This window comes from Scylla paramamosain, chromosome 24 (genome assembly GCF_035594125.1).
Source record: "Scylla paramamosain isolate STU-SP2022 chromosome 24, ASM3559412v1, whole genome shotgun sequence".
NCBI lineage: Eukaryota > Metazoa > Arthropoda > Malacostraca > Decapoda > Portunidae > Scylla > Scylla paramamosain.
The window spans coordinates 20177228-20193107 of record NC_087174.1 but is presented as its reverse complement, the minus strand read 5'-3'; the positions used below and the strand labels follow the sequence as shown (position 1 = coordinate 20193107).

General features: G+C 40.1%; 1 protein-coding gene across 1 annotated transcript; it reads right to left on the bottom strand.

Moving 5' to 3' along the window:
- Positions 1–132: 132 nt before the first annotated feature.
- Positions 133–15606, bottom strand: LOC135112910 (uncharacterized). The gene is made up of 7 exons (XM_064027861.1): positions 15195–15606; positions 13639–13925; positions 11981–13441; positions 11641–11723; positions 9381–9394; positions 8647–8715; positions 133–4696 (listed from the first exon to the last, which is right to left on the bottom strand). Exons 2-7 carry the CDS (start codon positions 13639–13641, stop codon positions 2568–2570), a joined length of 3759 nt encoding a protein of 1252 aa, XP_063883931.1. The 5' UTR covers positions 13642–13925; positions 15195–15606; the 3' UTR covers positions 133–2567.
- Between the last annotated feature and the right edge of the window lie 274 nt (positions 15607–15880).

Genomic DNA, 15880 nt, shown 5'->3' with positions numbered 1-15880 from the left:
GATAGACATGTCCACTACGTTGTATATTGTTTATGTTGGAAATGTAGAAACTACTGTATCACATATGAACATCCTTGATAGGGAGTGGCCAAAGAAAGGTTAAGTCTGGCATGAAAAAAAATATTTCCATTGTATACTTCTTAGCTCTTTTAAAATCCTGCACAATTTGGCATTTACAACTATGCCAGTGTATAAAATTTCATGAAATATGTATGAATATACATGTAAAAAACATATCAACATACATACAATTTAGGCATACTATGTATATACTTATATTTTTGAACAAGTGTACTTACTCTGTGTGTGTGTGTGTGTACCAAAGTATGGATGTTGAACCTTAAAAATACTTTCAATCTTTACAAGCTAAATTATGTGATTATGTCATACGCAGTACAGTATATTATGAAAGAATACACTTCACTTAACCATTACTCTGTAAAATGAGACAATACTGACTTGCAAATATATGGAAGTTCTTCAGATTTCAAAAATATATATTCCACATTACTATGATTTCTACCTACGTCTCTCACACATTTCATCATCCTCACTTTTATTACATTAGCTTACTTAGACTGGCATTACATGTGGGCAGCTTCCTTAACAGAACTGTTGCTCCTTCACAGTGTATTCTTTTGACAATGACTTAGTGAAGGCCTTGCTGGAGTTACTTGGAGCTACTTGTCTTTCAGTGACAAAAATGCCAAAAGTGCTGTCCAAGTGGAGGCAACACTACAGAGACTATGTATGAATCTACTTTTTCTTTTTTAACTTTCTCATCAAAAGGTCACATTACTTTCTCCAACAAGAGTTCAGCCAAGTCAGTGATGAAGGACTGCACTACAAAGAAATGGCAGTTTTGTGAAAGAAATGCACAATGTACTACAGTACAACCACTTTAAATTATCTAAAAACACTCACATGGATGCTGCAATATATCTATGAAGAAAAAGGAAAAAAAAAAGTATATATCAAATTTAACATAAAATTCTAAGGCATATTTCCATTTATGTATATAGATAAAAATTTCAATAATATTTAATTCAAAGTAAACTATATTTCATTACTTTATAGAGCCTCGAATACACAAGATTAGTACAGTATCTGCATATTCTTAGAATGTCTTATTAAGAATAACAAATAAAATAAATTTCATTATCTTATAGCCTCAAAGAACATGAGCATATTCTTTGCATATATCCTACAAATAAACTCAGTATATCATAACTGCCTTCATGAACATTTTTATGCAAGAAATACTGCCTGAAGACTGTGGTGACCTTGGCAACACCTAAAGGGAGGCTGCAGGAGAGAAATGTGTTGTGGAAGGTGTTTTGTTTGTGCATTGTGTTGGTATGTGGTGTTCTGTAGGGATCAGTGCACTCAAGAGTATCTAGATCACAATCCCTGGATGGGCAAATACAATTTAGGTTTTGTCTCCTTTCATTTTGTAGGCTCTCTTACATGGTGGCCTGAGCCAGCGTGTTATCTGGCTTACCCATCCCCCTAACAATGGGGTGTGGGTGTGTCCTTTGTCCTGTGAGAGAATCATGCAGGCTGAAGATGCTTACAATGTAATGTTATCTGAAATGTTATATAATACTGGGATAAAACCATGTGCAGGTGAGGTGAAGTGTGAAGAAGTGCACAGAAAATTCATGTGATGTTCTGTTGCCCAGTGGGACATAATGTTGATGGTAAGAGTTAGGTCTGATGTGTGAGGATGTATTGTCAGTTCATTCTAATAGTGAGTACAAGTAACATCATGAGATCATAACTTTTAGTGGAAAGCAATGTACTCCTCAAAGGATCTCACCCACAGGAACAGTAAGACACTTGTGAGATGCCACTGCTTTACCACACCACTGCCTTATCCTCCCCAGTGCTGCCAAGTGTAGTGTGATGGCTTCCACCTCCACTACTATTCTGATGTCCACAGCATATTCAAATTGCATAGTACTGATAGTGTCATGAATGCAGCCCACACTACTGCATGGATTGTTTCAACCACACACAAATCTCTACCACTGTGAGAAGTGAATGTTGCAGGAACAAAGCATATTAACATAATATGTCATGTGATCCAGCATTTATATAACAGGTAATTACCTTATGAACTCTGAAAACTACATTATCTCATCTCTGAGTTCCTGGTAAAGACTATTACTTATAAAGTGCATAAATTCAGCTTTATGTGCATTTCAAATGATATATATATATAGATTTATATATAAGATTTGTGCTACTCTCAAATTGCCATGCACATATCAACAGTTATCACTATATATTTAAACTTGTACAAAACCACCGCCAGTAATGTTATCCAATTTGGCACTTCAGTCCTCCAAAGGGGAATCCTTGCACTGGTGTGGCAGCTGCCCACCCCTACACCACTGGCACAAAGAATCTTAACTTAGCTCTGTATCTCCAGGTGAATGTGAAAATTACAGCAGCACATACCAATATGATAATACTCTAAATCCAGATAATAATGCCAAGATGTATCACTAACGAGACAGAAGGGAAACGCACACAGTTTGGTGAGGTGAGTCTAGAGTGTTGTGCTATGGTCTGGTGAACTGGGGTGATGTCACAACTTGGTTCACTAAGGGGACTTGGGTAGTGAGGGCTGGGCTTGAGAGGTCCACCACATAAGGCTGTCCAGACCCATATATGACCTGGGAACTTGTGTCTATACCTTCCTCTTTGGAGGTGGATGCAACAGGCACTTGGTGGGCTGACACAACAAGACCTTGCTGGTGTGCTGCTAATACTGGCACTGTCTGGTGGGCTGTTACAGCTGTCTGTTGGTGAGTGCTGGTATTCTGCTGGTGGGCAGAAACAACAGGCACTTGCTGGTGATTTCCAGCAGTCTGGCGATGAGCTGATACAACGAGGACTTGTTGGTGGGCATTGAGCGTTTGCTGGTGAGCTGACACAACTGGCAATTGCTGGTGAGAGTTGATGGCTTGCTGGTGAGCTGTAACAGCAGGCAACTGGTGACTGCTCAGACCCTGCTTGTGTGCTGTTATGCCAGGTATCTGCTGGTGAGCTGCCACAACAGACAGTGGCTGATGCTGGTGGGCACTGACAACAGGTAGCTGCTGCTGGGAGGAATGGTGGTGGGCTGACACTGCTGGTGACTGCTGGTGACCTGAGACCACCTGGTGGGCAGAAATGACAGGAAGGTGCTGGTGATCATTTGATGTTATTGGCAAGTGTGATGTAACCATTGTCAGGCCGTGAGGAATGGTGTCCACGGGCTGCTGGTCATCCTGATGCAGGTGCTGGCCTGAGAGGTCTATCACACCAATCTGCTGCTGGTTCTGGCCACCTGGCACTTGGATAGTCTGCATGCCTGATGACGTAGGCTGCAACATGATGGTCTCCTGCTGTGTGTGGTCAAGGCTGTCACCTCCCTGGCCAAGATTATCTAATATTACTTGTACTACAGGAACCATTGGGAGCTGTGACATCTGCTCCTCTGATACTAGCTCTTCAGCTTTCATACTGCCAATGTCTCCTAGATTTACAGCCACTGTGTCTTCTTGAACCAGAGGAGTTTCTTCCTGAGATTCAATTTTTCTTTCATCTTTGAGCTTGTGTGAGCCTTCCTCATTGTTCGAGTCGTCTGCCTCTTTCTTCATCTGAGCATTGCGTATTGCTCTTGTGGTGGAACGAGAGACTCTGTCAGTTGGCGCAGCAGGTCGCTTATTTTTCCGTTTCTTTGGCTTCTTCCAAGGAGGTTCCTCTCCATCTAGCCTGGGATATTTGCGTGGCCTTCCCTTGGGCCTCTTTGGTCTAGGGCCTTTACACCTCACCTGGTGCTTGCTCAGGAAGGTTGGAGTGCGGAAACACCTGTCACACTGCTCACACTTGAACGGCTTGGATCCCAGGTGGTGAGTCTTGCGGTGAGCCTTAAGTTCACGGGCGGACACGAAGGCCGTCTCGCACTCCCGGCAATTGAATGGCTTCTCTCCTGTGTGGTGCCGGACATGGACCCGCAGCTCAACACTCTGCCCGAAGGAGTCCCCACAGTACTGGCACACATAAGGCTTCTCCCCAGTGTGACGGCGAACGTGGTTTCTTAAGTGGGATGAGGTGAAGAAGGCTTCACCACATATGCCGCAGATGTAAGGCCTCTCACCTGTGTGTGTGCGCTTGTGGCCAACCAAGTGGGACGATCGAGAAAATGTCTGGCCACACTCAGAGCACTGGTACGGCCGCTCCCCCGTGTGCACCCGCTTGTGTGCCTTGAGGTTGGAGCTCTGGATGAAGGACTTGCCACACACCACACAAACATAGGGTCTCACACCTGAGTGGATGCGCATGTGACTGCGCAGGTTGGAACTGTTAGTGAATGATGAACCACACTGTTCACAGTGGAAATTTCTCTCTTGATTTTCTGGTGGAGGTTTCTTAGTTTTCTTAGCAGTCTTTGTTTGGCCAATGTCAACCATCACTGATATCTGTTCCTGTACTGGGGTTTGGACAGCAGCTGGGGCTGGGGATGGTGTCTGGGATGGCGCAGCAACCATCTGAACAGTAGGCACAGCCACCTGGACTTGCATGGGGTGGTTAACCAAGTCCCCCCATGTGCTGTAATTGTACCACACAGTGGGCTGAACAGTGGTCTGGGTCACTGGCTGACCCCCCAGGGAATCCATGGTCTCAGCCAGATGTGTCTCAACTTCTTATAAAGGCAACCTGAAAAAAAAGTAATATAATTATCAGATGCATGAACACATGCATGATCCATTCATTCCATTCACTTAACTTTGGAGTCATACATTGTCAAGAAATCAAATCCCACAAATAATCTATATTCTGATGAATAAAAATAGAATAAAATAAATAATAAGAAATTCAGTTAGCATTTGCCACTACAAGCAAAATTAATCCTTAATTATTTTTCCACAATGGCTTAAGATGACTATTTTTACATAAAAATAACCACTTCAATTTGTTATACATGTTGCTTGTTTACTCTGAAAATTAATATCCTTAGAATTCAGAAATACACATCAACAATTCCAATGATTTTGATCTTACTAAATGTAGTGTGATATATAATATCTCTTTATTTGTACTCATCATTGGAAAGCGTCTTATATTAAAATTATTTCCTAAAGTCTAGCTGTTCTGGCTTTAGTTCTTGATTACAGAAATAATTCTGTAAGGTACTGAAAATTCCCAGGATGTCATAGTTGCAGATGAAAGATGTAAAAGGGTTGACCTGTGCTGACTCCCTAGATTATTTTCTGTAATTTTGTCTCGCTTGGGGTCTGATCTACATAGGATTTTTTTTGTTTCAAGACCAAAATGCATGCTGTAAAAAAAAAAATATATATATATATATATATATATATATATATATATATATATATATATATATATATATATATATATATATATATATATATATATATATATATATATATATAAGGTAGTGTGACAAGACTGATCGTGCATACACGTCATGCCCTGCTGTGTTGTGATGCTTGTGCCTTATCAACTGCTTAAAGTCCTCAAGGATTTCTTATATAACAAATGCTGGGTGATAGTCTGTACTTTCGCCTGTCAGTTTGTCTTATGTTGTTGGGCCAAACCTTCAATAATTCTCAACGCGTACATGAAAGATTTCTTCAAGTTGATGTAAACAAACTGATGGCGACGAGGCATTAAGGTGATGCTTTCCCCCCGCAAGACTTGTCAGTCACGCGTGAGTCTCAAACTGTCAACATGAGGTAATTTAGTTTCCCCTGCCCCCATTGAACACCTGCCTCGACCCCGGCATGCACGCTACTGTGCCAAGGTGAGCAATGAGCGTGGTTCGCAGGTGAGCAGTGGCGGCAGGCTGAGGGGTGGACCCAGGACCCGCCTGCTGCTGCCGCCGCTACTTACTCCACTCGCCTCCCTCACCATCCTTTTCCCACAGCCCCGCCTGCCCCGCCACGCCCCGCTGCATCTTCTCATACATGGCTGACCACCACACCAACACCCCTGGCCACCTCTAGACCAGCTAAATGGCTTAACTTCTAACCTTGGAAAATCCTTGTCCTTGGCGTGGTGCGGCAACACTGGAATGCAGTGTTGTGAAGAGAGCATCAACAGGCGTATTTTTCCCTCGAAGGACTAAACTTATCTCAAGCTGGAAATAGTTCCAATACAACATTTAGTAAACGTGTACCCACAATAATGAGTTCCCGTGGATAGAAATACGATATACATCATTATTATTTTTCCCCATGAAACGGAGACAATGGCAATAGGTAGACCTCCAGATACCACTGGTTTGAGAATAGTCTTTGGATTTATTTCCCATTCAACACAATGACATAACATTCAGTACAGTGCGAAACAGAGGTCCATTGCACGTGAAATAGTTTTGAGAGCGATGTCTGTCAGAAGAAGTGCACGAAAAAACTGACAAAATCCTGATGATGTCAATACCCCTCCTCCCCGCTCCGCAAAATAACCACCCGTTGTGGCAATGCTAAAAGGTATCATCGTTTGACAGGATTCATTCTAGATCAGTTGGAGAAGGGGCGTGTATTTCCGTGCATGTCTTCCACTCCAAAAAATAACCAAGTTAAAGTCAAGTTGATGGGAATGACAACTTCTGCTCTATGTTAGCGTTCGTAACAGTATTCCGTGATCTCGTATATCACAGGATTAACAAGCAAAAATATACAACCCATACTTGTCAGGCACTGGTGTATGTTCAGTTTCCTTACATAAGCTTTGTGGTGGCGGGACATTCGAAGTCATTATTTCAGCATTGACCATCACTAATTAAAGTTTTGACGTTTTTATGCACAACTCCCCAGCGAACTGTTGCATACTACGTCTTATTTAAATCATAAACTCGAAGATCTCTTCATGGTTTACATCAAGCTTCAATTATTTTGAAAGCCTCAACCAATGAATATAACATGACTTCAAGGAGGAAAATGTTGGTGTTCTATCTGTTTTGCTTATTACTGTTTCTTATTCGACCAGTCTGTCACTACATAGACTTAACCGTTTATTGATTTATTTAACACACTACAGGATGGTCGAATGGTTAACTGAACTGCACTTCTGGTAGGCCATAAGGGCACGATGATATGTCAAGTACCTGTAGTACGTGGAGGCAATGAGGCACAACCCCTAAATTGAAAGTAATCTGTAGAATCAATGCTTTGCTAAGTGCAGAATAATAAAATAAGTTGTACAAGAATCATTTTACTTTTAATCCAAGTATACAAAAGTTATCTATATAACGTTAACTGTTACAATACTGCCAAAATGAAGAAAAATAATAGTAAGGTAAGATTTTTATAAAATATAAGAAAATTTATTTAAATAAAAAATATTGACATTCTTCAATAATAGAAAAATATATTGCTCACATTTTGAATAAGTTGCATTAAATATCAATGACAATTACACACACAAAAAAAAATAAATAAATAAAAATAAATAAATAAATAAAGTAAAAAAAAATTAATAAAAAAAATAAATAAATAGACATGCTCTATGAAAGGCTGCCTGTCATATGCCTGCCAGCCTAGTCTATAGCCCTTAACACATTTGTATAAGCCTATCACCTTAAACACTCTATGTTCAATTTCAGCATTTTAAGTTTTAACAGGTGTGCATACTACAGAAAAAAAAAAATAAAAAAAAAACAAATAAATAAATAAAAAAAAAAAAAAAAAAATAAATAAATAAATAATAATAATAATAATAATAATAATAATAATAATAACAATAATGGTACATGAATAAATATGTAAATAAATAAATAACAAATGAGAGAGAGAGAGAGAGAGAGAGAGAGAGAGAGAGAGAGAGAGAGAGAGAGAGAGAGAGAGAGAGAGAGAGAGAGAGAGAGAGAGAGAGAGAGAGAGAGAGAGAGAGAGAGAAGGAAAAATAAATAAATAAATAAATAAAAAGTTTCTTCTGCAAATATAAGACACCTACATATAGATAGGTAGAGCAAGGATTACATTTACACCATTTGCAGAATCAGTACATTCCCTGACAATGGCTCTTAGTCCTCATTAGTGTTATGCAGTTTGTAACTATACAACTTAATACATCAGATTCAGATTACACTAACAGGAGATCAGTTCTGAAGATATGAATAAATAAGTAGCAAAACAAAATGAGAAAATAAAAAAAGCTGTCAGTAATGTCATGTAGTTAAATTATTATGCTTATGTGGCCAATTTGCCTTTTGAACTATTCTTGGTGGCTGAATTTGACAACAGTGAAAATGATGAGTGGAACAAAATTGATATCAGAGCTTGACATACTGAAGACCCAAGTGAACCTTCATTCTGTGGAATCCTGATTATAAAATTACTTCAGTATGAGGTGGAACCCAATCTATTTACCATTCTTTTTTTCTCATAATAGATGCAAAATTCACAAAGACCACTCATCAACTAATACTTTTGAGAAAAAATGGTTCCATGTTAAGGAAAAGAATTTGCATGTATATTTTCCAACCATGAAGTGATAGACTGCCCTGATTTCAGAATGGTTGATGACATCTCTTACACAGCCATCACAATATTTTGCATTCTGCTCAAGAACAAAAATAACCATGGAAATCTCACTTTTCTTTATGCTTCATAATCTGATGTAATTTACCTGTAACCCAACACTGAGAGTAAGTCATCACTAATTCTTGATTGCCATGGTAATCAGCCACACTTATTACTGTGGTAATGTTGTCAACACAGAGAAGTCGTCACTAGTTCTTGACTGCCACGGTAATCAGCCACACTTATTACTGTGGTAATGTTGTCTACTACTGACAGTTTATTTCACCTAATTTGCTTTAACATACCTCTTCAGCCTCATGTTGGATATGCATTTTGAAAGGGTAGATGGATTGATTAAATCTTAAGAAGATGACAGCTAAATGATACTGATTAAATACATTATGCATTAAAAAATACTTTGAATTGGCCAATGACAAGAGTTTCTGTGCTCCTCAGTGTGGCAAAGCTAGTCTCATATATGCAATTAAGAATTATGAAACTCAAAGTATGTGGCACAAATCAGTACAATTATAAGTATGGCTCTCCACAAGGGCATGGGAAAATTATGCAAGTGGCATTTTAAAAGAACTTCACAACCAAACTTAATACATATTTCTATTCATGGAAACATGTCCTTAATATAAGAATGGTGACACTTGAATAATGACCTCCATCATCCTACCACCTTAAAACAGACAGGCATAGACAGGTAACACAAACATACACAATTAAATAGACATGCAATAAGAAAATAAATATAAGATAATGGAAGCATAGTAAAACAAAGTCAACAGTGACTTCGTTCAGCTGGTTTCCATACCAAGCTCATTTAACACTCACCTGTGGCATTCATCCTTTACCACCACATTCACAACACAATTAACCAGACATAATATCATAAAACAATCATACCACTGCTGAATTTTTTCCATCTTTGCAATACATTATTTCTTACCTTTCTACAGTAACAAGGCTCCAGATCTTCTCACAGCCCAGGAAATTTCCAGTTCCCTTTCATTTTCAATTTCTCAATCTATGATTTGCAAAGGATATGTAATCCCACTTTTATTTTGGCAAAATTAAGGTAAAACTCAATTTGTGCAAAACTTTGGGGAAACATACAAATCAATAAAAGTATAATCAAATATGATTAGACAAAAATCCTGAGGACAGCATTATAATAAATCTGTAATTTGTGTCAAGCTCTGCCCAACAAGCAGCACTCCAACACAGATCAGTCACTGAAAATGAATCACAATTGGTCACATTGAATTTCATGAAATCTCAAGTCCACCTTGATTGTCTCACCACAATACCACACCATACCTGCCATCTGTTCTACTTCATGTTTATTTTCTCACTCTGTACCTCTTCCTTCACATCAAAGCATATAATCCTAAAGGTATTACTTCTCTAATGATTCTGCTAGTATGTGCACCACCACTGTAAAAATATATTAACTGATCACACCATTATAAATTATATTGTGTTAAATATAGCTTAAGATTTACAGGAATATAAAAAAAAAAATAATACTGATTTGTTAAAAATTGTATGGATCTTACTGAAAAGCTGAATTCATTGAATTATTTTCATAATTATGGAAGATAATATATGAGATGGGTAATTATGCATGAATGGATCCTGAATGTCATGACTCAGTGAAATCAAACTAAAAGATAGTGGGCAGGAAAAGTTTGGTATAATTGAAGGAATAAAACCAGGAGTATTTCAGACGATGCATGCACAAGAGGTTGTAACTGTTTTGGAGAGAGAGAGAGAGAGAGAGAGAGAGAGAGAGAGAGAGAGAGAGAGAGAGAGAGAGAGAGAGAGAGAGAGAGAGAGAGAGAGAGAGAGAGAGAGAGAGAGAGAGAGAGAGAGAGAGAGAGAGAGAGAGAGAGAGAGAGAGAGAGAGAGAGAGAGAGAGAGAGAGAGAGAGAGAGAGAGAGAGAGAGAGAGAGAGAGAGAGAGAGAGAGAGAGAGAGAGAGAGAGAGAGAGAGAGAGAGAGAGAGAGAGAGAGAGAGAATGCATATGTAAGAAATAACATGAAGAGTTATCTAGCTCAAATGCCAAATGGGAATTGAAAGGAAAGACTTTAGGGTATGACAAAGCTGTGAGGATTAAGTGTCAGGATTTAATAAAAGATGATAAAAGTGTGATGAAACCAATAGAGGGAAGGACACTACCAGGAGATCTGGGACTGTTAGCAATGCAAAACAGCTGTGGGTAAACCACTGGGATTGTAGCTTGGCTGTGGAAGAACCTTGGATGATAGATTGTACATAAAAGCAAGGATTGCCAAACAAAGGCCACAATAAAAAACTGATCTGCAGCTAAAGCCCTTAACATCTTCTGGTGTGCATGCATGTACAAGTACTAACACAATGAATATAGCAAAATAACTAAGCAAAGTTCCAATGTTAGAGATGGAGACATCCATCAACTAGAACAAATCTCATAATATTCACAAAGGAAAATGGAAAAATGCTTATGTCCACACATTCCCACAGCCTCCAAACTATATAAACAGCACTCAAGCTCCAGTCTATGTACATTTTCACAACTCCCCAAACTGATAGCTTTATATATAATACCAATTTTATGGACTGATAAGTATTCAATGTGAGCCAAAGGTTTTGAGACCTGCTACTGAGCATTACTCATCATGAACAACTAACTGATGCTTTCCTCCCTGATACTTGTGATTTCCCTTTCAAACAAGTGTGTTTCAGGTAACAGCAGTGAAAATATAACACAGCCAAACACATGCACTCACAAATCCCCACATACACTCACATACATATGAAAAGATAAGAAATACAACCAAATCTGTGTTGGACAATGATACTCGCACTAGTGAATATAACACTCACACCTGCCTTCATACACACTCTGGTTACAAAAATCTATGATTCCCATCCCATGTAATATACACAGAGTCGCCTTATCAAAATACATACGTACAAATATAAAGTAGTTCATAGCTTCATGTATGCCTAAGTCTCTGAATACTTCTAAAAACTGTTGCTAAGTATATGCATGTATACAACCTGATATTATTGATTCTTAAATACAGTAAAATTGAACTGTCTGCAGTACTGTTGGTGCTGCCGGCACACCACGAGACAGTGCACGGAAACAGGAGCCGACCCCATGCAGAGGGTGGGTGTCAGCACCTTCCACTGTCACCATTGGCATCAATACGGCCATTCATTTTGTACTATGTTTCTCAATTCAAATTTTTGAGTAACTGGAAAGTATGAATGTTAAAAAGTGCAATGGAGATGCACTATTTGAGTATTGCCTATCAGTCATGAGTGAACCAGTGAATGAATGGTAGCAATGCACATCACCCATCTGACCACAATGCAGTTATGTAGTTCCATACAGGATGAATCTTAACACCTACTCAATATTTATCACCAAACATTCTTAGTTAATAGTGAGTGGCCTGCACAACACGCTCCATTGCCTCAATTGGCATGTGTTCAATGTGTTCTACATGGGCAATGTGTAATGTCTGGTCAACGTCTGTGACCTGATCAATGCCATTACTCGTGATGTCTTCAAACTGTTCATTTGACATCTTCAGGTCTGGAAGCACTTCCTCTCTGTGGTGCTCCAGTGGGTCAGCTGTTGGAGCCTCCACACTAAGCTGCTTCTGTTGTTCTTGGTGGTGCTGTAAGTGTTCTGAGCTGGTGGATGGTTCCTCTAAGATGTCCCCATTGGTAATCTTCTCAGAGGCCAAAATTTCTTCAGTGGCTTCACTTGAATCATCTTCAAAGTCTCCCTCTCGGATGATCTGTCCTTGTTCGTCAACCTTTGTGTGGCGGGTGACTCGTGTTGGCCTTGCCCTGGATCGTCCCTTCTTGCTCTTGGCCTTACTTTTGCCTCGGGGTGCTTTGTTCAACGTTTTCTTGGGCACACTGGAGATCATAGAATCTGCTGTGAGTATCTTGCGGGGACGTCCTCTCTTCTTACCAGTGGGAGGAGCACCACATTTTTTCAGGTGCTTCTGTAAATATTGATTGGTTTTGAAAACTTTCCCACATCTGTGACATGAAAAAGGTCTCTCATCAGTGTGGAGCTTGCGATGACTCCTCAGGTCCCCTTTAGAGCGGAAAGCAGCAGCACAATCAGTACACTTATAGGGTCTCTCCCCAGTATGAATACGAAGGTGAATTTGCAAAGAAGCATTTTGTGCAAAGGCAGCTTCACAGATCTGACAAGCAAATGGTCTCTCCCCAGTATGTTTTCGCATGTGATTTCTCAGATGTGTGCTTGTGACAAATGAGTCCTGACAAATCCCACAAATGTACGGCCTCTCACCTGTATGAGTTCGTTTATGGCCTGTCAGGTGAGATGAGCGTGAGAAGGTCTGGCCACACTCAGAGCATGTGTATGGCCTCTCTCCAGTGTGTGTTCGCCTGTGGGCTTTTAAGTTCGAGCTCTGTACAAATGACACACCACACTCCTCACATATGTAAGGGCGTTCCCCTGAATGGATCCTGGCATGGGACTTCAGGTTGGAGGAGTTGGAGAAAGAGGCACCACACACATCACAGTAATACATACGTTCTGTGGCCGAGGTTCTGGGCTTAGAGCGTGGTGTTGGCTGCTTGGGCCTTGGCAGCTCTGTGGTGACCACCTCAGGGGTGTGGTGCTGGTGCTGGGGCATGGCAATCTGGGGTGCCTGCATGGTGGGTGTGACCAGCAGGTTGTTGAAGGTGTTGTACTCATACCAGGTGGTGTGGCCGGTCTGCCCCACCTGCACCAAGTGGTCCATGTACACTGTGTTCATGTTCATGGAGTTTGGAGGAAGTGCCATGCTGGTGGTGCCGCCGCCACCTCCACCGACGGACTCCAGCATTGAGGCACTTCCTTCAAATGGCTCACTTGCCTGTAAATAAGAAAGATAAATTAAATAAACTATAAGGAATGTGGAAATTCTTTTTTATATCTTTCATTTCTTTTCAATTTTATTTTTGCTTCTGAGATAACACTAATAAAAATGGTTAAAAACACTCTTCACAAAGAAGTTGCCTTAAAATACTGTCCATCCACTTAGTTGTACACAGAAAATAAATGATTCATCACCATCAAATAAACTATTTCCTTGTCTTGCTTCTCTTTAAGCTCTTCCTTCAGGCAGGTCAGTTATGGGTCCTGGGAATCCTCTTCTGTAAGTGTTTTATGCTCCACTGCTCCTGTGGCCCACCCAGCAGAGACAGGACTGCCAGCCCTGCCTCAGCCTGAGGTAGGTCCACTATGTGCTGAATGATGGCTTTGGATCACCATTATCATAGTGTGTTGAGTTTCAAAGCATAAGACTGGCAGTGCTGGGAAGGCCACACTGAAGACAAACTAGGTGCATCTACAATGCTCTGCAGGGAAAAAAAATCATTATATTTACCTGCTATTCAACACCAACAACAATTATGTGAGATATTTGCTACTGATTGTCCTTACTAGGTTTAAGTGTGAACAATTTGTAAAAACGAAAAACAATTACCGTACTAAAGCAATGCAGTGAATTTGTTTAAATATGTATAATAACTAAAAGTAGGTGCACTTTACAATGTATATAGTACTGGATACATTTTGTTTCAAGTTTCACTGCCTGCATTATGACTGAGAACCATTAATGATGATTTGTCATAAAATATTTGAAGACAATTGCCTTTAACTCTCTAGGTGACACAGGCTCAGACGTGTGGGCAGGACCTTTGCTCCATAACAAGATGAAGCACCATAAGACTTTTGTACTTGTCTTCAGAAGCTCTACATGATAAAAACATGTTGCAGTAAATAATCTCAAGATACCTAATCAATATGTTCTTAGTTTATCTATTTTTCAATAAACTTTCATGTGATTCATGTCACTACTGTCTATCTTTATACCAGGCCAAGATCATCCTTGAAGGAAGGTAGTCCTGAGAACACAATCTTGTTTCACTGTAGGAATATGAACATATGGGAGAGGTTTACCAATCTCTGGTTAATCTTTTTCTGATGCCTTTATGATGTGTGCTGTGTATGTTGAGATTGGTCCCTACAATGGATGAGCGAGCTATCTATCAAGATTCTAGGCGACGGTCTGAGATATTTTCACTAACAGTGTATATAATAAGGTTGCAGGTATGTACAGCATGCAGTGTCCCCTGAGCTGATGACAAACAGGGATACAACAATGTGTAGGGAAGCTGGTGGTAGCATTCTTTCCCATGCCAAGAAGTGTTATTGTCAATACAAACTTCAATCAAAAACAGTACACTACAAATCAGCAAATGAACACACAATATTAACATGTTTTCATCAATGTTAAGCATTTCTTTGTGACAATAATGAAATACAAACAAATGCCTTTCTGTCCAAAACAATGTTGCCAAATTCATTTCAAGAGTCAATCAGCACAAGACACACAAAAGTGCACAACAAAAGCCACAAAAAAGGTAATATACTGTGACCTAAATAAAAAAAAAAGTAAGAGTGTGCAAGAAAGTATTTAGAGATCAATTGGCTAGCAAACATAAGGAAAACAAAAAGGCAGGTACACACAACACATAAACAAGACCAGCAAGGAATGCCAGTGAGCCGCAATAAGAACAAGCACTGGGAGGAAGCGACAGGGGTAGGGCTCTGGGGCTACCAACCTGAGGTGAAGAGCCTCCTCCAGTCACCCTGGCTCCCCCATCCCAGGACCCCACGCACTGCTGATGGATGCAAAATCCACCACCTGGCAGCCCTGAGATCAGCGTGAGGTGCGGAGCACAAGGAGGCTGCAGCGGGAGGCGTATTAGGATGATGCTGATTGCTGCTTCCCTCACTCCGTAGCCGCGGGATCGCCACTCTCGCTGCTCCTCCTGCACTGATCTTCTCTAGCCACTTAACGTGTTTTCCCTCGCGTCCTTAAAGCAAAAGGTTATAATATCAGGATGTCTCACCTTTATGAAGTCCTGCGCCCTGTCATTACGGGATTCTACGTAAATACAGCGGTGATACAGGTATATTTTGAAAATAATACGTGCTCACGGGTGGGTATCTTTGTTTGGCTGAGCAGCGCGGAGGCGGGGACTCCATGCCGCCCCCGCGTCCATCTCGGCTCACTACACAAATGTTTTTTTACCGCATTTTCTGATAACTGTATAATCATTATTATTCTGATTTCACAATTACGACAAACTAATTTCCTCCAACATATTAATTGTATACTTTGTTCAGAAGATGGGGAAGTCTTCCAATTACGACATTTTTTTCCGCTTTTGATAATGCAGTGACATCATTATGATCATTATTATTTTACTTATCATTGTGATAAAATTATTTACTCAGTCAGTGT